The 25,014-nt window shown below is 41.6% G+C and overlaps 1 protein-coding gene across 1 annotated transcript in view; it reads left to right on the top strand.

Annotated features, from left to right (window-relative positions):
* Positions 1–25,014, top strand: part of CNTN6 (contactin 6) — a 218,940-nt gene that overhangs the window by 89,905 nt on the left and 104,021 nt on the right. Inside the window, exon 4 of the mRNA XM_090022247.1 lies at positions 10,681–10,856. Coding sequence (XP_089878373.1) covers positions 10,681–10,856 — 176 coding nt within the window. The remainder of the gene's footprint in view (positions 1–10,680; positions 10,857–25,014) is intronic.

The raw sequence follows: 25,014 nt of genomic DNA, 5'->3' as shown, positions 1-25,014 counted from the left end.
AAAAATTATTAGTAACAAAAATGTGTGAGACCACAGTTGGGCAATAAGGGAATAACAGATCACATAGTACCTGATTAAGACCCTATCTGTTGGCTTTGCTGAGTGAAGTTGTTCACCCCAGAGGTGTTTAGATAGTTGCACAAAAAGAGGGGAAACGGTGGGAAAAATTAAATATAATGGTTTTACGCAATTATTTTCATTTCTGCTAAAGAATAGTTTTCAGTGGCATAATGTCATAAGCATTAGCATAAAGAAAACATATCCATGAACACTTCCTTCAGTGAAAAAAAAAATTACAAACCTAAAAGGGTACCTCAAAATTCACAGTACAGTTGTGAACATTGCAAATGGTTATAGTCTTGGCTCTGCAAGGATTTGCAAAAATTTTCTGTCACCATACCTGCTAACAGCGCGAAAGCAAACAGCACCCCCCCAATTGCCAAATTCTCACATTCTACATACATATTTATATAGTTCTATGTATGTATTTAGAGAAATAGCTCCAATATTAGGCATAGCTCTGATATTCAGTAGGGCTGGGTGAGGCTTAGGACCATGCTTCGGATCTGGAGAAGCTTCAGACACTTCAGCATCTGAAGCAGCATGTCTGGATCGAAGTGCTGACTTCGTTAGGCTTTCCAAAGTGGTTCAGAGCTTCCGAAGTGCTTCGGAGCCACTTCAGAGATCTGGCCATGGGGTATAATGGGGAAATCAATGAAATATCTATAACCTTGTTGCTTTCTGTCTGATTCAGATGAATCTTCTAGGGGTAATCAGCTGAAGCATGAAGCCCACCAAGGTTCAAGAAGATCGGTGCAGGGGCTCAGGGGAAACTGCACCCCAAATTCTTGAAAGCCAAACTCTGTCATGTCTATGTATTACACCACAAGGGGGGGGGTGAAAACTGGAGGGGCGGTAGCCTGTGGTGAGGCCACAAAGCCTGGCAAGTTTCAAGAAGATCAGTGCAGGCATTTAGGAGGAACTACACCTCAAGCTGCTGACAGGCAAAACTCATGACATCGATGACCCTGTGTGTGTTAAGGTGCAGTGGGCTGAAAAACTGCAGGGTTGGTGGCTCCTGCTGAGGCCACAAAGCCTGCCAGCTGTCAAGAAGGTAGGTGCTGGGGTAGTCTGGCTTTTGGGGCCCTGCACCTCTGGCTGCTGACAAGCAAAACTTGTGCCATGGGTGGCACTGCGAGTGTGACGTTGCAGCAGGGTGAAAGCTGCAGGGGTGGTCGCCCTTGCTGAGGCCACAACACCTGCCAGCTGTGGAGGAGATCGGTGCCAGGGGGTTCTGGGGCCCTGCACGTCTAGCTGCTGACAGAGAAAACTTCTGAACATGGGTGTTTGTGCAACTGTCTGTCTGTCTTGGGGCAGTTGATTGTCTGTATTGATTATTTCCTCCCCTTAGTCTGTGGTTTTGTAGGTGTCAATCCACGTTCGTTAACTCATTATGTAGTAGCTAGGTACTGTGTATTGAGCTGATCCCTGGGTGAATCATAATTGGTTACACAGTAGCTTAGCAGCCAGGCCTGCTGTAGTCCGCTACCTTCCCCTGTGCCTCAAGACAGACACAGTTGCACAAGCACCCATGTCACGAGTTTTGCCCGTCAGCACCTAGAGGTGCAGGGCCCCAGGACCCCCCTGCACTGATCTCCTCGACAGCTGGCAGGCTTTGTGGCCTCAGCAGGGGCTAGCAGGTCTGCAGCTTTCACCCTGCTGCACCTTAACACACGCAGTGTCACCCAAGGGTTTGAGTTTTGCTTGTCTGCAGCTCAAGGGGCAGTTTCCCCCAAAACCCTGTACTTATCTCCTTGACAGCTGGCAGGCTGTGTGGCCTGAGTAGGGGCCACCACCCCTGCAGTTTTTAGCCCACTGCACCTTACACAAAACTCAGTGACATAGATGACCCCGTGTGTGTTGTCAGCAGTTTGAGGTGCAGTCCCCCCAAACTCCTGCACCAATCTTCTTGAAACTTTGCAGGCTTTGTGGCCTCACCAGGGGCTACGTTCTCTGCAGTTTTGACCCCCCTGTGCTGTAATACATAGATGTGACATGAGTTTTGCTTTCAAGAATTTGGGATGCAGTTCCCCCCAAACCCCTGCACCAATCTTCTTGAAACTTGGCAGGCTTCATGCTCTCAGCAGAGGCTACCACCTGCAAGTTTCATCCAAATCAGATAAAAAACAACAAAGTTATAGATATTTAATTGATTCCCCATTATACCCTATGGCCAGCTCTCCGAAGCTTCAGAGCTGCTTTGGCCAGATCAAAGCGGGAACCTGGTCCGGAGCTCCGGATCGGATCACTGGCATCTGAAGAGGCCAGATCCAAAGTCGGATCGAATAGCTACCTACTAGCACAGGCTTAACATCTAGCTTATGACACACCCTATAGGTTCACTTAATAAAATCTAGGTCTGTCACATTGGGGTTTTTTTCAATAACCATGGCGTGATCATTTGAAACAGCCTGTTCCTTCAAGGCTGTAGAACTTGAGTTTAATGGGCTCCTATACACGTGCAGAGAGCCTGCTCCGATGCACTGGAAATCCAGTATGTCGGAGCAGGTTTCATTACTTGAGTCTGCTGGAGCACAGATGACGACTTGATCAATCAAGTCTGCTAGAGCACGAAAATTGACACACCACATGTCACGTGTATCAGCATTGCTGCGCATCTCCACATTGAAAAAATGGCAGTGGTGCACTTTGAAATAAAACTCATTGGAAATGACGCCGCCGCCATTTTTTCAGCATGGGAAAATGCAGTGATGCTGACACAGGTGATGCACAGGCACTTTTAATTAGCGCAACCTGCTAATTAAATTGCCCAGTGCTGCATCCCACAGCATGTAAAAAATGCCCAATGAGAGGAGAACCTTTATGTTTAGAAAGGGATGCTATAACTGTACCGGAACATAGGGCTAAACCAGTAGTTTTGTTAAAGAACACGAAATTGCCTATGGAAGATACGAAAGGAAATTGAATGTTACCTAATAAGTTTGGGATTTTGTTCCGTTTGTTTTCTTTAAATTGCAAAGTGAAGATTTCACTGAAAAGCTGCCACAATAGAGCCAGAACTTAGCTTCTCTGCATCTTAAATGCATCTGTATCACAGTTATGTCTCTTGCAAAGTGCTTTATTTATGAAGCAGCATTTATTTTTTCTCCTCATTTTGTGCAATTGTAGTCTCCCCTCCTTATACAAAGTTTTGCTTGTCTTCAATCTCACCATGCCTGTAGTCAGCATCTGGCCATCTATTACCCAAAATCATTGCATTTGTTTCCCCACACCACCTACTAACCCACTTCCAGCTAGCTAGGTAATGCCAGCTACTTTCCTTCATACTCATTTCCAAATAGCATTTGCAGCATCCCAAGAACCTTAAAAACTTCAAAGCATTTCCTCAGCCCATCAATTTAATCTCCTCTCCAGCTTTATCTGATGTTCCAACTCCATGGGTGGCAGTACATGGCATATTGTGGAGGGAACAAGCAGCACAGTGGCCGATAAAGCAGGAAGTCAATAAATCAGCCACAATATGAAATTGTAGTAACATCCTTTGTTGAGTGAGGAGTTAAAATTGACTACTCTGAGGTTTGTCTTTGATTCATAAATACAGAAGCACGACAAGAATAAAGTTATACCCACAATGCTTTGCCATCTAGCCCATGTTTACATAAAGAAATATGCTGATATTAAAATAAAATAAAAAGTTTATTGCTTCCTAAAGGTCTTTTTATAAGAATTTCATTATATTTTTTAAAAAGCCTGTTGACTATAGTAATAATTTTTTTGCAACTTCATTTCAAAAACCCATAATATTTAACAACCACACCACAAAAATTATAGTACTGAAATGGGCACAGGGAATTTGTAAAAAATGAGATACTAAAGTCCATATTGTGTTGGAAAGAAAGGAATGCTGATCTGATTACAATGAAAACAAAAAGGGACAGAAATGTAATTTTACTTACTGTGTCTTTGTTAGTAAAACAATGTGACTATACAGTTGAATTAACTTTCAATGTTATTTGTTTTTAATGTATACTTGAGTTCTCTCTAGTAATGATTGGGCTAATAATTATCCTGAGCTTTTTTTAATATTGGCACAAGAGAAAATATGGCAATGCCTTTCAATCTACATATCTAATCCTTTGCACTTCAGTATTTTTATTTCAAATGAATAATTTAATCCATGCATTTAACCTCATTTTCTAATTAGAAAGCATCTATAAGTAAGCACATTATGACTTCTTGTAATTTAACTGTTATTCAATATAATTCACCGTGTGTGTTTGTGTGTGGGGGGGTGTTTACACACATATATGTTCACATGCTGGACAAAACTGCATATAGATAAAGTTGATGGGACTTAGCCTGTCCCCTTAGATGGAGAAGTACTCATTATTATATTCAGTGAATTGCAAAAATATGTTTTGCACGTCTTACTCATACTATGGAAAAGCTGCCCTTGAGCAATGGCTGAGTCCTTTATATTGCGTGCCTGTTGACTAAAATGTTGTTCCCCAGCTACTATAACTAAATAATTCCCTTTGCCACCTATAGGTTGACTAAAAGCAATGAAATCAGACAAATGTCCTCATATCTGTTGGATACAATCTTAGATGTTAGAACATATCACATCACATTAAAGTCAAATAGGAGTAAATATCATTTGTGTACCCCTTTTCCTCCCTCTTTTGGTTACTAGATGCTACCTTTTTACTATTATCCCAAGCCTTAACTCACCTGGTTACTAGGCCAACATTGTACAACCGATCACAGAAAAGACCGTCTTTGAAGAGCTGTGCAGGAGATTTTCCGACAGAATACATGAAATGTACAACAAACATAGAACTTCAATGATGACGATTGTTGAATTTACTCTTTTTGAAGCAGATACTATGGTTCCAATGGATGTTCTTACAAACATATTCTGCTTTGATTGCCAGATATATCTGGCCACATGATCAGCTGGTGTAATTTGATATGGTTTATTAAAACTGAGGCTCTGGCCTTGTCATATGACTGAATTCCCAATGTAATATCAGCTGGATATCTGTTTAATAAGTTAGTGTGCCTTATAATTAGTGATGATTCTCCAGATGGATGATGTTACTGATTACGGGTTCAATGTGTTCTAGTGAGGGTATTAGAAATGCCCAACACTGTCATGGCTCCTGATGGAAATGTCATCACAGAGGCATTTGAGAGGAGTAGGGAATGACTACTTTATTCAACAAAATTATGTTGAATCGTTTGACTCCAGTACTCTTTCCTGCCATGGCAGGGGGTCGGACTAGATGATCTACTCAGGTCCCTTCTGACCCGACCAACCATAAAACGATGTCCCACTTGACCAAGTGACTATGGAATGTGTGTTGTACTTACTGCAAGATTCAGGTTCTTTGACATTATGAGCAAGAAATGGGAAAAGGTGAAGAGGACACTCTGCTTGACAGGTTAATTTGTCTCACTTGTTATGCTTTTGTTATGTCAGGATGATTCTGATGTCTCCTGAGGCTTTGATTGCAGCTTGCTTATTTTGGAAACAATTCTGAAATGGAAAATAAAAGAAGACTATAGTAACAGATAAAGTCTGGTGGGGATTTGTTCTTACTTCGCATAATGATTAGGGACCTACCTAAATCACGATTTCATGGATTTCACCCATGGGTGGGGGGAGGAGGGAAATCCAGTGTTGCTCAAAATCTGCAAAAAAATTAATTTAAAAGGTTGGGGTTTTTTTAAATCAACTCTTCCTTTCCCAAGAGGGATCACAGCCCACCCAGGAGAGAAAGGTGCCACATGGTGGGGTGGCACAGAAGGGGCAGCAGACAAGATGGAGGGAGCCCCTCCTCTCTTCCACCCTCCCTTCTGGGCCTCTCCACCACTCAGCACTGAGGGTCTGGATGAAGGGCAGCCAGTGGTGAAGATGGGGACTGCCCCATCATCCCTCCTCTCCATCAATCAGTGCTGGGGGGCAGGGCTTCTCCACCAATCAGCACCAAGGGGTGGGACCAACACAAAATGCCTGTGAAATGGGCTCTTTGTGCTGGGACAAAGCCACAAAAATGGCCATGTCTCACCATGAGTTAGGAAGGTTAAGAGTAATGGTGATCTGTGCTCTTTGGTTCCTTGTAGCAATCTTGATTTCCATAAGCCCTGGTACGGTAATGCTTCTCACGTACTTATCAGGGAGTTTTCCGGTTGTAAGCAGCGCACTGGAAATACTTTCTTTAACGTTTTCCAATTGAGGAAACAATTTCATCCTCCTTTGACTGCTACTCAGGTCAGTTGCTTCAGGTACATTTTTAACCACTTATAAAAGCACCAATAAAGGACCACTGTAGTATTTGATTAACCTGATTTTGGTGCTAAAATGCTTTGTAGGGTCCATTCCATCTTGGGGAGATGTTGATTCTATGCACGTCTCATTTGAAAAGGTGATGATGTCCTGGATCTGCACAGAGTAACCATGCAAGTTTAATGATCAAAAGGAATGGCTAGTGTTGTTCAAATTGATCAAATTGATTTTTTTTAATGGAAGCAGAAGACTCACCATCCACATCTCTGTTCCTATTGTTTGCATTTGTTTGTAAAATGTGCAAAAGGAAAACCCTCTTTTCCTTTGCAACACAGAAAGCAAACAAAGTGAGGACAGTGGTCTGTGAGATTGTTTAAAACAGAAATGAACTCAGTGGTTTCAAACCAAGGCCCCAGTCCTGTTTTGTTTCCATAATCATGAACAAGAATATAATCTATAACAGGGGTGTCAAACGTATCAGGCATGATTGTCATGCGGCTGGTCCACAGGCTGGGTCAGGCCCAGAGACCAGCCCCGCATGCCAGATCTATCACAGACTGCCCTGGCTCAGGTGCCTCATGAAGTGCAAATCCCAGACCTGCAGCAGGGGGTTGATCCAGGAGTGTGTGGCATATGGGTCAATTCTGATACCAATGAGCCTCATTGTGGGCTAGATGATAAACCTCTGTGGGCTGAAACCAGCCCATGGGCTGCACCTTTGACACTCCCGATCTACAGTATTACATGTATTTAATCTTTAATGTACTAGTAAATCAAACATACTGACTCACTAAAAGAAAGCTGAGATGAAGTATTTTTACCTTATCAAAGCCAACTCTGGTTGAACATAATCTGCATGAAATCTTTTGATATTACCTTAACGAAATGAGAAATTGAAAATTATTTCTTTCAACTGTGAACTAAACATTTGCACCAAACTTAATGAAACATTAAACAAAACTTTATTTTTCTGATAGAAACTTTCCCATTTTTTTTAAAAAACATCTCTACTAGATCCCTACTTGATGTCAACATTTTAATTTTTTGACACCAAGATGCCTCCCCTGCCCCTATCCAAGAAAACAAAGGATTTTTCTGGGGCGGGGGTGGAGGGAAGCTAAATCAATAATTAATGCTGCCTTGCCTAACCAAATCCATTTTTTAATCTTAAGAAGTTCAAGTCTTTTCTGTGTCTGCTTAAGTTTCTGCAGCATATTACAGGAGCTGTAGTTTGAATGCCTCCTTTCTCCATTTTTCTTCTCTGGGTAAGACTACCTAAATCAACCATACATCCCATGATGAGCAGCGAGTCATTTAGCAAAAAGGAGACACCATGGTGCATTATGAGAACTAGATTTTGGCAGGAAGCCATAATGGAGCATAAAGCCCGAGGCATTCAACTGAAAAACCTCTTGTGAAGCAGTGCAAAAGTAGAGGTTGTCAAACTAAAAATGTACCTGAGTCAAAATAAAACATTTTGATATCTAAAAACTTCTGAGAATTTCTATTCTGAAAAAAAAAAAAGTTGGCATTTCAACATTTTGTCTTCATTTGGGGGAAAAAAAACACAAATGTCATTCTTATTTTTAGTACATTTGTATATGCAAAGGGGATTTTAGTAACTTTGATATGAATGGGAGTGTAGATAAAACCCAAGAAAAGGGTAAGTGACTTAATCATATGATACGTGGAGAGAAGACTTGGGATAAATCTTTAAGATAGTAACAAAAGCAAACCTAACGGGTGAAAGATAACTAGACAGAGTCATGCTAGAAATAAAAGGGTTTATTTTCAGAAAAGGAGGATCGTTGAACCTACTTAACAAGAAATATGGTGGATTCTCCTTTACTTGACACCTTTAAATCAAGGTTGAAGGCCTTTTGGAAAGATATGCTCTGGTGTGGCTGGAAATTATAGGCTTTCTGAAGGATTTATTGGCAACAGTCTATGGTCAGTATTATGTAGAAAGTTGGATTAGATTTTAATATTATTCTCTTCAGGCCTTAACCTCTATGAATCTATAAAATAGGGCTTCTTGAGGACTGGCCACATTTTCTTTCTCTCTCTCTCTCTCTCTCATCTGAGCACATTTCCTGTCTAGGGAATTATTTAAACCAAGATCAACATCTTAATTATTTTCAGTCTAGATTCTGAAGATAGGCAATTTTTCATCAGTGTTGCATGGCACACAATAAGAAGATATATATTTTAAATAGAAAAGTTTTATGCCACTTGGCCATATAAGGCTTCATATACATGCATTAAACATTATTCAAAACTATCTTCCACATATTCCTTGATATGAAATAGCATTCTGGGCTAGGCAATGCAATCATTAAATACTTGTCTGGCAATCACACAAATTTATTAATTCCCTTCCTTCATTGATTTAAACATATTAATTAGGAAAAAAACCCACGCCAGGAGCTGAACTCCTGGTCTATATGCACAGTTTAATAATCATTGTACCATGGTGATTAGAATGATTATGGGGATACTGTGAAAAATTCATTTGCTGAGACTAAGCCAACAACTTTGCATTTGTGTTGAAAAACAATTATAGAGCGTAATTGGGAGCCATGTAATAATGACAGCAGTTATTTCAGTGATTGATTCCTAAATTAAAAAGAGCTGGCAAACTGTGTCTCGGTATATCCTATGCTAGAAAACTGAAAGGAGAAGCAAGGGCCAGAGAGCAATGAATGCAAGCAAATTATGGCATATGGCAAAATTGGGATGCAGAGAACTTCATAAAAAAGTAATGGATGGACAGTCAGCAAAGTCTCTGCTCATTCTGACAGAAATGCAAAAGAGAGAATAGCAGTTCAATGGTCAAAATCAGTAACAACTGGAGGCAGGCAAAATACTGATGTTCGACCATTGCCTCAAGAGTTCTTAGTGTTAAAGCATTCATGAAAGAGAAGGCAGAGATTGGCGGAAGTAGCTGAATTATTTAAAGCTACTAGAATTTTCTCATGGAATGCTATGGATTTGATATGTGATCAATCACTTCTCATCTTTAAAAGCATACATCTGCTATACCCAAGTCATGATTCTTGTCTTTGCCAGTACATTTGTGTCAAGATTCCTGTTGCAGCCTGCTAGGACTATCTGAAACATCCTCCATTCACAGATATTCCACTCTACTAGATTGCAGTTGGTTTATATCCAGTATTCTGCAACACATACCAGGCCAAATCAAGTGATTGATAATGAAGTTATGTCAACTTACACCAGCTGATAAATGTATTGTCCAGAATTTTCATTCGTACAAATTTTTAATTTTTCAGTCATTGGTTAAAGGTGCAGAATTTTGTTTCAGGTTGCTTGCCATAGAAGCAAACTCACCTAAGCTACTATCAATACCTGGGACCTTATTTTGGTAGCTAATTGCCAACTGATGCTTACAGAGTGGTCCTACACCTAATTAATAACTATAAACCCTTTCCTTTCCCTACCCTTATACAGAGTGCTCCCATAAGGTCTTCTTCATTGCTTGAGCCATGTATGAGTTCTTTGCATTTCTGTTCCATCTTAGTACTCTGCTGTAGTAGGATTTAGAAGAAAATAATATCACAGGAACATAAGTACTTCTCTGTGACTGGCTTTATAACCCCATGGCTTCAAGCAGCAGCTTCTGGGGCAGTTGCATTCTCTTAGCTTTGCTTCGTTAATTCTACCTCGACTTAAACAATGGTGTGGTCACGAGATTTTTTTTCCGCCTTACAATAACTAATATTTGTTTCCTGTAAAATATAACGTTTATTCTGACATTTGTAAACAACTATGAAATGTTGCAGACACAATCCATTTTCTACTTAACAGGCTAACAGAGACGAATCAGATTTAAAAATAGCAGCACTCTCATTATTACATTATCAATCTCAAAACTACCTCTATAAAAATCTCCCTCTGCTTTCGTCTGTCCTTTGAAGTATAATCCTTTCTGATTTATTTCTCCAAATCATTTCTGTAACCAAATTTATGACATCACTTGCAAAAACGGTAAAATACTTTCAGGTACCCTTCATATTATAGGGGGAAAAAAATGCATCTCCAGTCAAGGCATATTTTGTACTCCCAACTGGTTGGATAATTTAGTTTGTGTGAATAAGTTATAATTACTTTTTGCAAACAACTGGTAATTAATGTAAAAAAACCAAACCAAAACAGTAAAGGTTTTCAAAATAATGGAAATATTGATATTGTTAAAATTAATATAAAAAACAGCCAGCTGTGAAAAACGGTATGATTCTGTGATATTTAACCACATGTTTATTGTTACAGGTATGCTACAACACACTATTTAAAGATAAATATGATTAGGCTCTGTAAATTATAAGCATAATTTGATTTTTTTCCCCTCAAAGGTGGAAGCAAAATGGCACAGATATTGATCTTACCATGAGTTATCACTACAGGTTGGTTGGAGGCAGCTTGGCAATCAATAACCCACATAAAAAACAAGATATTGGAACATACCAGTGTTTGGCCACCAATTCATTTGGAACAATTCTAAGCAGGAAGGCAAAGCTTCAGTTTGCATGTAAGTTGGAAAGATCATATTTCTTAGAGCCTTATTTTCAAGTGAATTCTGTATGTGTAATCTAAATTATTGGACAATTAAAGTATTACTGATGACTACATTAAAAGACTTGGGACTAGTGCTGAGACCATTTTAAGTTAAAAAAAAACCAAATAACCCCCCAAAACCCAAACAAGTATTCACACGAAAAGCAGACATCTAATTCATCTATAGTATTCAGAGCACAACAATTATCTATATACACTGAACAGTTAGAAATGATGAATGTAAATACTCCTGTTTACTAAAGATGCTCTTTTTGTTGCCCCCAAAAGGGCTCTTTTCTTGGTCAGAGTGCTCTTCATTAGTTATCTGGTTCCATACCTAGCCACAGGTGGGGGGAAATGGCTGCAAAAGGCTTTACATTTGCTGCAGCATAATGAGGTCCAGCAGAGTCACGCAAATGTCACACCCGTAATTATCTCAGTGACATTTTGTTACATTAACAGACATTTAGTAAGATGCACTCTCCTTCCTTATTATATACTGAGGGGGGAAAAAACGTTGTTGTGCTTTGATGAAATATGCCATATTTCACCTGGATTGGTCCAAGTTGAGGTTTTTTGCTTTGAATCATTGCAAGCGCGATTATTTTAACCCTCTTTTTTTCATTTCCTCGCATTTTTGTGTTGTGACTAAATTCTGTTGATGCCCTCAAAGAAAACGTGGAGAACCACACATTTTATTCCACTCATTTTTCAGTCTAAAGGTCTGGGCTGTCTGTTGCTGGGAGAAAGCAATTGTTTTCAAACCTCATTAATAAAACATACATCTAAAGCCAACCTTGTGTCGCTATTTCAGACACCAGCAAAAATATTAATTATTAATCCTGTTCTATTTCTCATAGCAAATTTCATGTCACAAAGGTTATGCAAAGGAGACGTTAGAGGTCACAAGGGTTCACAGACTCTCTTTTGGTACAGCTGATCAAATAGTCTATCATTTGTACCATGTTTCATCATTTTTCCCATTGAATTTCTCAAACAAAGGGTTTGCCTCTAGAGCTGGTCAAATGGAAACCAAATGTTGCTTCATCCTGTTCTCGCTGCTCTGATATTTTCTTTCCTTAAATATTTCTGCAAGCAACATTTTTTTTTCCAGGATAGAGGAATACCAGGCTGGGTGATAACATTTGTTTTGTGGCAGAACTAAATCCCTTTAATAGCAAAGCAGTAGCAGAGCAGCCATCTTATTTGTGGGGGGGGGGGGTCAGTGAATGAATAGCAAAAGCAGGGTAGATGAGGAAGGGAACTGGAGAACGAATAAAGGAGAAATTAATGAGAAGAGAAAGGAATCAGGAGAAAAAAATTGGGTGCACAAGAGGAACAGAGAAGGAACAGCTGAAAGGAGCAAATCCTTGCCCATTGTGTGCATACTTCTCAGACGTTCTTGTAGAGAGAGGGACTTGAACTAACAGTCCAGTGTCTGCCTATGTCCTTAGACCAACATGGCTACAACCTACACCCCTGTAAATCTGAAGAAAGTCCTCCGTTTGTCATCAGCTGAGATACTGTCCAGGTAGGAGGAAACAAACATCCATCAGGGGCCTACCAACAGGATCCCTTGAATGGTACCAATTATCCTCTTCTGAGGATTTCTAAGAAGGCTGCTTTTCACAGACCCTCACTGCAGTGTGAAGGGGAAAGAAAGAGCTGCTTCCTAACAGGAGCCACCTCCCAACAGGAGCCTAAATGAAAAGAAAAGAGGGGCTTCATTTGAAGGACTTTTTGGGTTATTTGTTTTTTTTAACTTGGAAGAGGGAAGGAAAAATCCTCCTCACTTCTGGGCTGTGGTTGCATGATGTTTTCCTACCGCTGTTGGCATAAATAATCAGAACCTACCCTTAAGAGGAAGATAGCTGACACACATTGATTCCTTACTTGGAGCTTCTGTTTGAAGTAATATCTACTGAAATAGTCCACTGACACAAAAAGAGAAGTTCATCTGGGAATAGAAAAGAAATTCTAGACAACATTTAGCCAAAGAAGTTGAAACGGTAAAAATAATTCTGAGAAAAAGCTGTAAAAAGGACATATATTTCCAAGGTCCACCACAATTATTTTAGTTTTAGTGGTCTGCACATGCATTTGATCTGGGAGTAGTTTACTCATGAGTAAATTACTTGAGAGTAAACACTCTCGGGCAGGTGTCTACACATGCAGAGACTGGGAACTCAGGGCAGCAATCTGCTCCCATGCCTGCCGGCCCTGCACTAGCCCCCTGCAGCAGCCAGGGGAGCTCTAGGTTCTCCTTGGGTGCTAGCCCAGGGGCTGGCAAGGAGCATGGCCCAGGATACAGCTGTCTTTGGGGGGGCTGGGACACTGCTCCCAGGCAGCTGCCTGCTTCTGGGGAAGGCTTTGCCACCAGACTTGAGGTGGAGGCAATGTTCCCATGCCCCAGCAGCAGGAAACTCCTGGCCCCAGCTCTCTGATCGGGGGAAAGGGACTTGGAAAGAGCTGCAGGGGAGGGGAAGCCCCCTGCCCTGATATGCTGGTGGGGAAGCTACCAGCAAGCCTCCAGCTGGGCAGGGAATCCCCACCCAGCTGGGAACTCACTGCTAGCTGTAGGTAGGAGTAGTCTCAGAGACTCCCCAGTCATGGAGTCAGGGCTGGGAGCTCCCTGCTGATAGGGGCTGGGGTCACAGAGCTGGGTGGGGAACAGGCTCTCCAGCCCCTGCCCTGCAATCATGGAAAGGAGGCATTCCCCACCGGGCTGGGGATTCATTGCTAGCTGCCCCACTGGTGGATCGGGGGTAGGGGCCTGGAACCAGCCCCACTCCTGCAGCTTTCTTTACCCTGCACTTCAGTCACTCACACTGGTGCATGGGGCTGGGAGCTGCCCCTGACCAAGACAGTTGCCAGGCCCACTTCTGCAATTACAGGGCAGGGGTTAGAGAGCCTGTTCCCCACCCACCTCTGTACCTGTTCTCCACCCAGCTCTACAACCACAGAACTGGGCAGAGAACAGGGTCCCTAGTCCCCATCAGCAGGGAGCTCCCTAGTAGGATTGTTTATCAAGGTCAAAACCAAGTAGATGTTTTAATCCTTTCAAGCTACGAAAGATCCCAGCATTAAATAAACGAAATATGCTTAGCACCATTCCACCAGAAGCACTGAACTCAACAATAGCTGCGGTCCCTTGGTGATATATCTATTTGAGTATCAAGCAGTTTGTTTTACATCAGGCCCCTGTACCTAAAGGCAAGATGTGAAGAAATGTGCAATGAACACCATCCACACCACCAGCCATGCTACACTTGCAGGTCGGGAGGTGTGATTGTGGGATCTCACATTACATCCCATCATGCATTATTTGCCAGTGGAGGGGGAGCCTGGGACTGGGATCAGGCTTCTCTTGCACTGTCAAGAAGCAAGCTCCTGTGCCTGGGAGTTGCTCTCAATTGATCCCTTCTGCTGCGGTGATCTCCCTACTCTGGATGTGTGCAGAATCCCTGGGGCCAGAGGATCACTTCATGGGTGATCCCCTTACCCTAGTAGTGTGGGAAACCCCTGGTACTGGCAGATCATCATGACCCTCTGGCCCTGGGGCTTTCCCACATCCATAGGGGAGAGGGACCACCTCTGTAGTAATCCTCTAACCCCAGGGGTTTCATGCACCCCCAAGCCTCAGGGATCATAGCAGCCATAATCTCTAGTGCTCCGAAGTTTCATGTTGGGCCTGGTGGACCCCTGCAGATGGGAACCCTGTCAGTCTCCCCTGCACCTGGGAGCCCAATCAGCTGTTACATGTGTAAATTCAAGCTGGATAATAACCAGTTATACAGTTAGTATACACTTGCAAGGTATAACTTTATAGCTGTGTGCAGCTTTTTATTGTGTGATAGCTACTTTGCACAGGCAGCTGATCTCCAGTGAATCGCACAACAGCTATAACATGCAGGGGGGACCTTAGATTTCATATTCACAGGGATGTACTTCCTCAGGCTTCTTCTGGAAAGTGTTTGGAGCACAGATTATCAATTCCTACTTGTTCACAAACAGATGAATCAGTAAGTACCAGACAACATTATTACTACTAATATAACTATGCTGGAATATTTGAGAGGAGGCAATAAATTGGAAGTGGATCTTGATTTCAGATAGGATATTATATTGCTAAAGGCAGTAGCAGGAACTTGCATCTTTTTCCTTGAGAATCAGAGGACAAGTGAAAAGGTAGTGTACAAATTGCCTTATTTCCACATGCAGATGAAAAAAGTGTGATTGGGTAAGGTAGGTCCTGATTGTGTGGTCCTGAACCTGCTTTAAGAAAGAAAAGACAGTGACACTGAACTCTCTCTCAGATAAGATAGAGAGATGCATAGGCTAAAATGCTGGATGACTACGAAGATAAGGATTTAAGTTCATTTCATTTACTTATTTTCCTCAGTGATAGCTACATCATAGTCTCTTGTCCTTGTCATGACTGCTCAATTTTTCAGCGTGTTCAACCTCCATCCAGTGACAACGAGTGCTATAATTTGCTACAAGGGTTTTCTTTTTGGCATATTTGGAACCAAAGAAAAGAGGGCTGAAAACCATGGTACAAAATACTGTAATAACTCATAAAAGGAAATGTCTTGGGAAATTAATTACTGACTTCTCTTCGTCATCTGGAAACTAAATCTTAATACCACTTTACACTTAGTACATTGAAGTCAAGCAGTTCATTCCTCATGCCAAGGCACTACAAACATCAATGGAGGATTAGGGAACATTAGGATTATACTGTTGTTTTGGGTCAGAAAATAGGATCAGGCCCTGAACTTCTTTTTAATTTGGTCAACTTACAAAAGTTCATGTTTCCAGGAGGGAGAGACCTTGTTCTGTTATATTTTGGCATAAAATAAGGAATAGCCCAGTTCTGCTACCCTAACAAAGGGTGATATCTTGCAATACAAGCAGTAATACTAATGTCAGGGTCAGTTAGGCCCTGAACCTTCAAACTGCTCCTATGTGGACTTTAGCTTGAGTCTAGAAGAGTTCAGGGACCCAAGCCTCCTGCCCTAGGAGTCTATGGAGTCACAAGTTGAAGAATTTGGGCCCCAATATAATACTTCTGAATATTCAAGTCAAGTCAAGTCAAGTCAGTCCTGAGGCCGCTGCGAACATTGGGGCACCTTAGATGCTATGCATCATTGGTGATTCTTTGGGAAAAGTGACCTGGTGGTATCTCTCTCCTCTCCAGGTATAGATGGCTGGAGGTTGCTCTTCTGCCCTTTGATAAGTCTTGTTTTTAGTCCTTCTGGATGTCCGTATGCCCTCCTAACTGAGGCTAACCCAAGTGGGGGCACTCATTTAGTCGCTGGCAACCCAACCATGGAACAGGCTGTACTGGTTTATATGGTGCCAGATAGTAGAGCAAGAGGCCTGCCCTGATGGGACTACTGGATATTAAAGATGACATAATCGGATCCTTTATACATAAATAATAGTAATAGAAGGAATTGTAATGATGCTGTAGTAATTGCTACTTACTATTCTAAACATAATTGATTCACATTGTTCTTATTCCCTAATTTCACACTGCACTCCATTTGTTTCCTGTATCCACCTGTTATACCACATCCTAAGAGCCTTTCTGGCAGGATATGCCTTTTTTATGACATGCATTCAATTCCTAGGACAATGAGACTCTGAACTCTGATTGAAATGGCCTCTTGGGTGCCTGATTTGAATAATAAGAAATAATTCTAATAATACATAATGAGTCTCAACCAAGCTTCTTGTTTTGCAAAGGACCAAAAAGTAGATGCATGCCTCTTGTAAAGGTAAATAAGGAGGGAATTATATTGCAAAGTATGGCCACTCAACGCAACTCAGAAAGTCATCTTCAAACTTGTTGAACATATATTTATTGCATCTCTCTACAAAGCTTGAGACAAATACATTTTTTCCTCCAAATTACAAGCCCTTTTTTTTCTTTGAGAAACAAAGCAAGTGCTGCGTGAGATTAGAAATATACCTTCAGGTTCCACTGGAGTTTCATGCTTATACACCATTAAAAACAGAGCTGTCAAATGAAACTGCAGGAGGAAGCAACATAGATTATTAAAGCTACAGGCTGAAAACATCATCAGTGGGAGAAAGCAGAGTGTGAACATACGGATGCTGTAGCCGGACACATAATACGGCAGTGCCTATATTATTAATATTTCTTGAGGAAAGTTTGCTTTTATCTTGAATAGAAAAGATGATAAAATATTCCCCATAAATAAGTTAAAATTAGAAATGGCTTTAGAGCTTCAAGTAGTCAAATGTGGAATTTTTTGGGGGGTAATTAATGTACAGCTCTCATCTTGATAGGAGCTAGAGCGAAACAGCTCAGATCCAGATCTGGATTATCTACTGTTTTAAAGTTTCAGATCATGGATTTTGTTCTTGGCTAATTATAAGAAGTGGGTCCACATCCAATCTGCATTCTGACCATATTTCCAAGCTATTCAGGCTTTCGTTTTAGTATTCCATTTATTGCCCATCATTTATGAGGCTACCCCTGGGCCACAGGTTAGCGAAGATTTAGTTAGGGAACTTCTGGAGGGACTGGACGTATTCAAGTCAGCCGGTCCGGATGATCTCCACCCTAGAGTTCTAAAGGAACTGGCCGAGGTCATTGCAAGTCCCCTGGCACGGCTTTACGAGCACTCCTGGTGCTCTGGTGAGGTACCGGGGGACTAGAAGAGGGCCAACGTGGTCCCCATCTTCAAAAAGGGCAGGAAGGAGGACCCGGGAATCTATAGGCTGGTTAGTCTTACCTCGATCCTAGGCAAGCTGTTTGAGAAAATTATGCTGGCACATATCCAGGAGGGGCCAGCAGGGGACTGCATGCTTAGGGGCAACCAACATGGGTTCATCAGTGGCTGGTCCTGTCAGACCAACCTGGTGGCCTTTTACGATCAGATCACCAGATCATTAGATGCAGGGGGAGCAGTGGATATAGTCTTCCTGGACTTCCGGAAGGCTTTTGACACTGTCTCTCACCCTGTTCTCATTAAGAAACTGGGGGGCTGTGGTGTAGACACCCACACAGTCAGCTGGAGGGCTGCACCCAGAGGGCGGTGGTGGATGGATCCTTCTCAACCTGGAGGGATGTGGGCAGGGGGGTCCCCCAGGGCTCGGTCCTCGGGCCCGCACTGTTCAACATCTTCATCAGTGATTTGGACGAGGGGGTAAAAAGCACCCTGTTCAAATTTGCTGATGACACTAAGATGTGGGGGGACGTGGGCACACTGGAAGGATGCAACAGGCTACAATCAGACCTAGACAGGTTACAAGGGTGGGCGGATGAGCATAGGATGGGTTTCAACACAGACAAGTGCAAGGTGCTGCACCTGGGGAGGAACAACCGGCACCACACCTACAGGTTAGGAAACTCGCCTCTTGTCAGCACGGAGGCGGAAAGGGATCTGGGGGTCATCATTGACTCCAAGATGAACATGGGCCGGCAGTGTGGGGAGGCAGTCAGGAAGGCCAACCGCACCTTGGCATGCATCCACAGATGCATCTTGAGCAGGTTCAAGGAGGTGATCCTCCCCCTCTATGTGGCACTGGTCAGGCCGCAGCTGGAGTACTGCGTCCAGTTCTGGGCGCCGCACATCAGGAGGGCTGTGGACAGCATGGAGAGGGTCCAGAGGAGGCCACTCGCATGATCAGGGGGCAGCAGGGCAGGCCCTGTCAGGAGAGGCGATGGGACCTGAACCTGTTCAGCCTCCACAAGAGAAGGCTGAGGGGGGATCTTGTGGCCTGTTATAAACTAGTCAGGGGGGATCAGCGGGCATTGGGGGAATCACTGTTCCCCCGAGCACCGCCAGGAGTGACCAGGAATAACGGTCACAAGCTGGCAAAGGGCAGGTTTAGGTTAGATATCAGGAGGCGCGACTTCACGGTCAGGGCGGCTAGGGTCCAAGAGAAGTGGTGCAGGCTCCTACCTTGGGGGTGTTTAAGAGGAGGTTAGATGCACATCTTGCTGGGGTCGTTTGACCCCAGTACTCTTTCCTGCCATGGCAGGGAGTCAGACTAGATGATCTGCTCAGGTCCCTTCCGACCCTAGAAACTATGAAACTATAATTAGCCCCAGTGCAGAAAGCCAGCACAAGCCCATCCACAATCCTTAAATCCTGATTATTCTCTCCAAGGCTCCATTTAATCTCAAACAGCGGTCTAGTGACAGGGAAGGACAGTGCAAGAACCACTGGATTTAAAAAAGATCCATCAATCCCAAAATATGCAAGTGGTGCAGAGGCATTTCAGTTACTGTTCAAACCAATAAGATAGAGCGGTAGTTAAGTAGTCCCTCTTCCATCTTCCCCAAACTTCACAGTCTCAAAAATTAAAGGAATAAGTACGAAAATATTTTGAGGGGCCCAGCCCAAGTTTTGATGAACATTAAATTAGCCACGGGTTCTATGCAGCACGTTATTTTCCAACTCAGAGATTTAAGATTTGGCACAGGCTCTCCCCACTTGAGCAGTTTTTTTGGATTCTTATGTTTACAAAAAGGAGGATTAAAAATGTCTGGCATTGGCACTGTCTAGGGACCTGCTGTGCTACAATCATTTCCTTGGTAATGCTGCCACCAGAAAATGGTGTTTTTGGAAGAGTCAGAGAGTCAGTAAAAATAGCAAATTAAGTTCTGTAATTTCATTGCGAGAAATAGCAACAGACAGTTCACAGCAATTTAAGAAAACCCACAAGAGGGAAAAAGCATCCAAATTCATAGAAGCATTGTGACCAGTGGAGTGGGTATTTCTCTGGTACTGCGGTGTCAGGATACATTTTTGTCATGCATATTAATTGCTTGTTTTGCATGAGGCATGTCTATTTTTATGAATGAGTATCATGCAACTTGCATTTAATTCCTTAAAAAAAAGTCATAAGGAAGTGTGGGAGTGCTGCTTCAACTAGAATGCTTTCCCTTGAGTAGCAGGGATTTGCTTTAATTATTTCATCAGCTTTAAGTAAAAGTAACTGTATGTAAATAACTGGTCTTGAGGGAAATACCCATAACCAGCTGCAGTAAAATAGTCTGTCCATGCCCATTATAATTACTCCTTTATGTTTCCAGACATGCGTACAATACAAAAAAAATACAAGCATATTCCAGAAATGACAAGTTAAATAAAAATACAGTGGAAAAGATGACTACACTGCAAAACAAATTATGTGCAAAAATATCATTCATGACTATTCATAGGAGATTGAAAACAGAAGACCAAATATTATTTAAAACATCCAATTTGTCAGGGATCTTAAATGAGATTCTCTCTAATACATGCAAATCACTCCATCACATACTCCATCACTAATCAGGGAAGCAATGATGATTTCTATTTAATTCAGATGTATTTCTTTTCGGTGCATAAGTCACTTGCATGTCACAAACCTTAAATTTTTACTTATGCAGTCAAAGAAATAGACAAAAACTTTAATTCACATGAAAGATTAATAGTTTTCGAGTGAAAATAGAAACCTTAGCTAAGTTCAGACAGCCCAGCCACAGTTTTTAAAAATCTCCCCCCCACTGCCAGTATTCTATGGATAAATCCACAAATTAAGATATTTTTCTTGGCATTTTGGGAACAGATTGGGAACTCATATTCCATTTGATTCCTCTGAGTCAGGTGCTCTTCAGTGTGCAAACAGGATTGGAAGGTGTAATTCTTGCAGAGAGAACAACTCACGTCCCATTTTCTTCCTCCCTCGTCTTGGCTGAAGGTAGGGTTGAGTGTTGGCAGACATGCCTACCAAAGTTTGGATGCAAATGCTGGAATGGGAGTAGTTGCAAGAAATCTGGAATTCCCAAGTGCCCCAATATGTTGTTTGCCTGAATGTCGCAGGTGTAAAACACAAAATTATATTCTTCCTTAACACAGGATAATAGAGGCTATTGCCTCTCCAGAACAGAGTCTGTTCTGCTTTAGAATATATATGCATATCTCCATTCACTCTTAACCCTTTTAGGAAAAAAAATTAAAAGCATTCAGGTCCATTTAGTCTTTGCTAGATCATGACAGTCTCAGGTATTTGCAAAACTCTATTAGAGTATTTTCCTATGAGCTGCTCAGTAAGCATGAAAGCCCACTTTTCTTCTGATTACTTCATCATGTTGTTTACCTTTGACTGCACACAAATTACATGAACATCACAAAGCAATATAGCATGCCTCAAAATGTCATAACCCTTTTTACTTGTACCGTATGTTTTGAAACAGAAAATGGAAAAATCAATGCAGTTAAATCAGATCAGATATTCTGAACTTAAGAAGTCTGAACATGCATGAATTTTAGTCTAAATAGCTTATACTCTTCTAGACTGCCTTAATGTTATGCTACTATGCATGTACTGAGATGCTCTTTGCAATTATTACAGCCACTATATCTCTAATCATAATATAATATCTACTGCTTTGTCAGCTTTCAAGCCACTGATTACCAATTAATTACCCAAAAAGGTTTGCATACTGATCAGCCTATCTTCCCATATTATGTGACCCAAAATTATTACAGCATGCTTTTTTTCCTCAACAATAAGTGTATGAATTCTATAACATATCGAGTGTTGCCCTCTCTGAGATTTCAGTTTTTTCAATTTTCTTAAAGGAGTTTGGAAACCAAGTCAGTTTTCAAAAGTGACTTCAGACCTTAGCAGTCCTATTGATGTAGTTATTTTGAGAAATGTTACCTTAGGTCTTATCCTGACCTGGAGCCAGCGTATAACCAGGCCACTCTATGAACAACGAAACAAGTAGCAAAGAGAGGAGGCGAGACCTCAGGTAATGTCCCTGGTCCATAACAGCAACAGATTCCTTTCCAAAGTACATTGAGTCTGTAGTACTAGCTAATGGTTGGTGGAGCCAAGCATCCACTTATCCATGACCCCTTTCTGCCCACTTCTCAATTTCCTATGAGAAGACGAATATAGTCTCCCACTTTGAATTGCCTTGTGCTAAATGCAATGTACTATATATTTAGTATGATTTAGGTTGTACAGTATGCCTTTAAAAGTGATCCTATATCTACAGTAGAGAAGCATAGTCTCAACTTTCCTACCTGTATAAGAACAGACACAATACAGTTCAAATTGGGTATATCCTGCTTTGATAGATCCAATGTATTCATCCTCAGAGAAACCACAATTCTTAAGTGCCACCCATCCAAAGCAAAGAAGGATGCTCTGCATCCTAAATATCAGCCAAGGCTTTTCCAAGTATATAGCTGGTCCAATAAGAAAGATCACCAAAGAACGCCCCCCAAAAACTTTGCCCTCTGCAATTTCTCCCAGGTGAGGAAAGACCAGGTTGATGCATCAGAATTCAAAGCAAAAACCTGAGGCAATGCTGCAAACAAAATACTTTGACGATACCTTGCTTTTGACATCTGTCTTCATATTATTAAAACTGTTTTATAGACCTAAATTCCCTTTTGGTTCCTTCGCTATGATTGGATACTCAGATATGGCAGCTATGGCGCAGTAAATGCCTTCTCCCATCTGTGGTTGAAGAGGCTGTGTCCAACAGCAAGAAGTGCAATTATCTAGATAATGAGTTGGATTTCTGAGCTCCAGGGACGTTTATTACCTAGAAAGAAAACCCATAGCTTGGAAAGACTCCACTCAGGAAAAAAAAAATGAAGAGACTCACCTGTTTATTAGGAGAAATAGCTGTAGCCACTCCACCCCACGCTCCTTTTTTGCAGTGGTTCATCCTGATCAGAATTGACATCCCAGTCCTTCATGGAAATGGCTTCAGAAGTCTAAGAAATCTTTTCTCCACAACTATGTCCTCCTGTTGCAGCTACTTTCAACAGGAACAATTAAACTATAAAAAACTGATACGCATTAACTGGAAGATCTCTTCATGTTGCTATGATAGACTGAAGTGGCCTTACAATGAGTGTAAGTCACATTTATATTTGCTTTCAGCCCATTTCTGTATTACCAGATTGGAGCTTAAATGTGACAATCAGGTCCTAAATCTATAGGGAGAGGTCTGCAATGCAAGAGACCTTCCAAAAACTGGATTTGAATTATTCAGCTTACTCCTATATGACCAAAAGCTCCCATTACTTCCAAAATTAAATGTATAAACTTACTTGACTTTCTTTGCAGTTTCCCTTATTCATTTCTTCCCAGAGGTTAGAAGCTTAAATCTTGAGAACAAGAGGGAAGAAGCTAAGAGGAAGTATTGAAGTAGTGTGTTAAAAGTGGGCCTGGCCACAATTCTTTTCTGACTTAGTCAGTTTTCCTTTGGTAAAATTTCCCCCCCGGGTTCGCGTGATATTCTGAGAAACTAGCATAGATCGATCAAGCCACATCTCTCGCTTGACAACAAGCATGCCTAGTGCTGATGCTATTAGCTTGGGACCTCAGGAGTCCACCAAATTATTTCTGTTATAGCCCTGAACAGGGAATGTAGGATCAAATCCAGAAAAGGCCTTAGACTAGGGCGGTGTCAAGTTTCAGTCACTGATTCAAGTCAGAAGAGATTTGGCCCAATTCAGTGGCTGAATCTCTGAATTTGAAACTAATCAGGAGACCCTTTAATTTCTCTGAATTGAATTGGAACCCTCCAAATCGATTCAGAGATATTCGGAAAGATTCGGAGATTCAGACATAGACACAGCTTTCAATGTCTTTTCTATATACTTCAAGATACCAGGCAGCTCGTGAATGCTGAGATGCTAGGGCACATGGAGCATCCCACAGGACCATGGAGGGGTCCCCAGCGCACTCATCAGTGGACCAAGAATTGAACCAGAAGTACTTCCAGTCCACTTCTGGGTTCACCACCAAGCATGTCGGGGGGGGAAGGGGGAGCTGCACTCATGTGGGATGCTCCATCTGCCCCACCATCGCAGCATTCACAAGCTATGCCTGGTACCTTGAGGCATGCAGAAAAAACACTTAAAGCTGTGTCTGTGTCCAAATCGCTAATTTTGCGAAACAGCATCAAATCTGCAGATTCGGATTCAGTCAAATTGAATTAGTACAGGGATACGAAAATCAACAAATCGAATCACTGTTCCCAATTCAGGCCAAAAGTAAATCCCAATCAAATACAGCCTGTTTCGCACACCCCTACCATACACCCACAAAATGGGACTTCAGTAAAATGTAGATGCTTATGCCCAAAGTTTAAGTCCTAACTTCTACCAGCTTCTACCTAAACCTGGACTAGCTTAAATTTCCCAGTTTTTCTTAGAGTTCCTCTGATACTTAGAATTTCACCTGCAAAATGTTAACACCTCTGTTATTAACAGGGTTGTTGTATGATTTTATGACCCCAGCTGACTTCCTGCCCTTTGGGCAGGGGGCTGGACTCGATGATCTTCCGAGGTCCCTTCCAGCCCTAATGTCTATGAAACCTTGACATTATCAAGAGCCAGAAACTAGGCACTGTTAGGGCTTAATTGATGACTATTACATACAGACAGTAGTGGGCTCCATGGAAAGTGCAGTTGTGGTCACTCCTTCCATCCTTCATGGAATCTGGGCCTTATTCACTATCTGCCCTTGCTTGTAAAGCAGGGATACATCATAAAGAGTTGCAGGGACCATCAAGCATGGTGAGGTGCACAGACACTATGGTAATAGGGACCATAAGCAACTACAGATTTTTTTTTTTGAGTATATTATTTACTCTACTGTAATTCCTATATTAGTATTTATCTTAAATCAGTCCATCACAAGTTGTATTGGAAAAGCAATATGTGATTGAGATATTGTCGGTAACAGAACATCTCCAGGTCCCAGAGCTGTTAGATTCTGATTGATAAGATTTAATATTTTTGAAGGGTAAAACCAGTCTCTTTATTTGCAGTGTGGGTGAATTTCCTTTTTATCTGTCTTACTTTCACTGCAGACAATATGACTCAGATTCCAATAAATTATTGAATGCAATATCCACAATGTCCACATGAAGTTTTTTATTATTTATTTTCTGTTTGGAATGGGAAAAAAAAAAAAAGATAGAGGGTTGGAAATAAAAGGAAAATCACATCAAATTTATGACTGGCTCTTTGAATAAGAGTAATGAAATTAGTTTATTTTTTGCTTATTCATTCTTGCAGCTCAGGCTAAACTTCCTTAATATCAATTTCAGATACATAAAATAGATCTCATTT

This window comes from Crocodylus siamensis, chromosome 11 (assembly GCF_052110815.1).
Source record: "Crocodylus siamensis isolate JL-2025a chromosome 11, ASM5211081v1, whole genome shotgun sequence".
In the NCBI taxonomy this organism is placed as follows: domain Eukaryota; kingdom Metazoa; phylum Chordata; order Crocodylia; family Crocodylidae; genus Crocodylus; species Crocodylus siamensis.
This window is presented reverse-complemented; position numbering and strand designations above follow the sequence as displayed.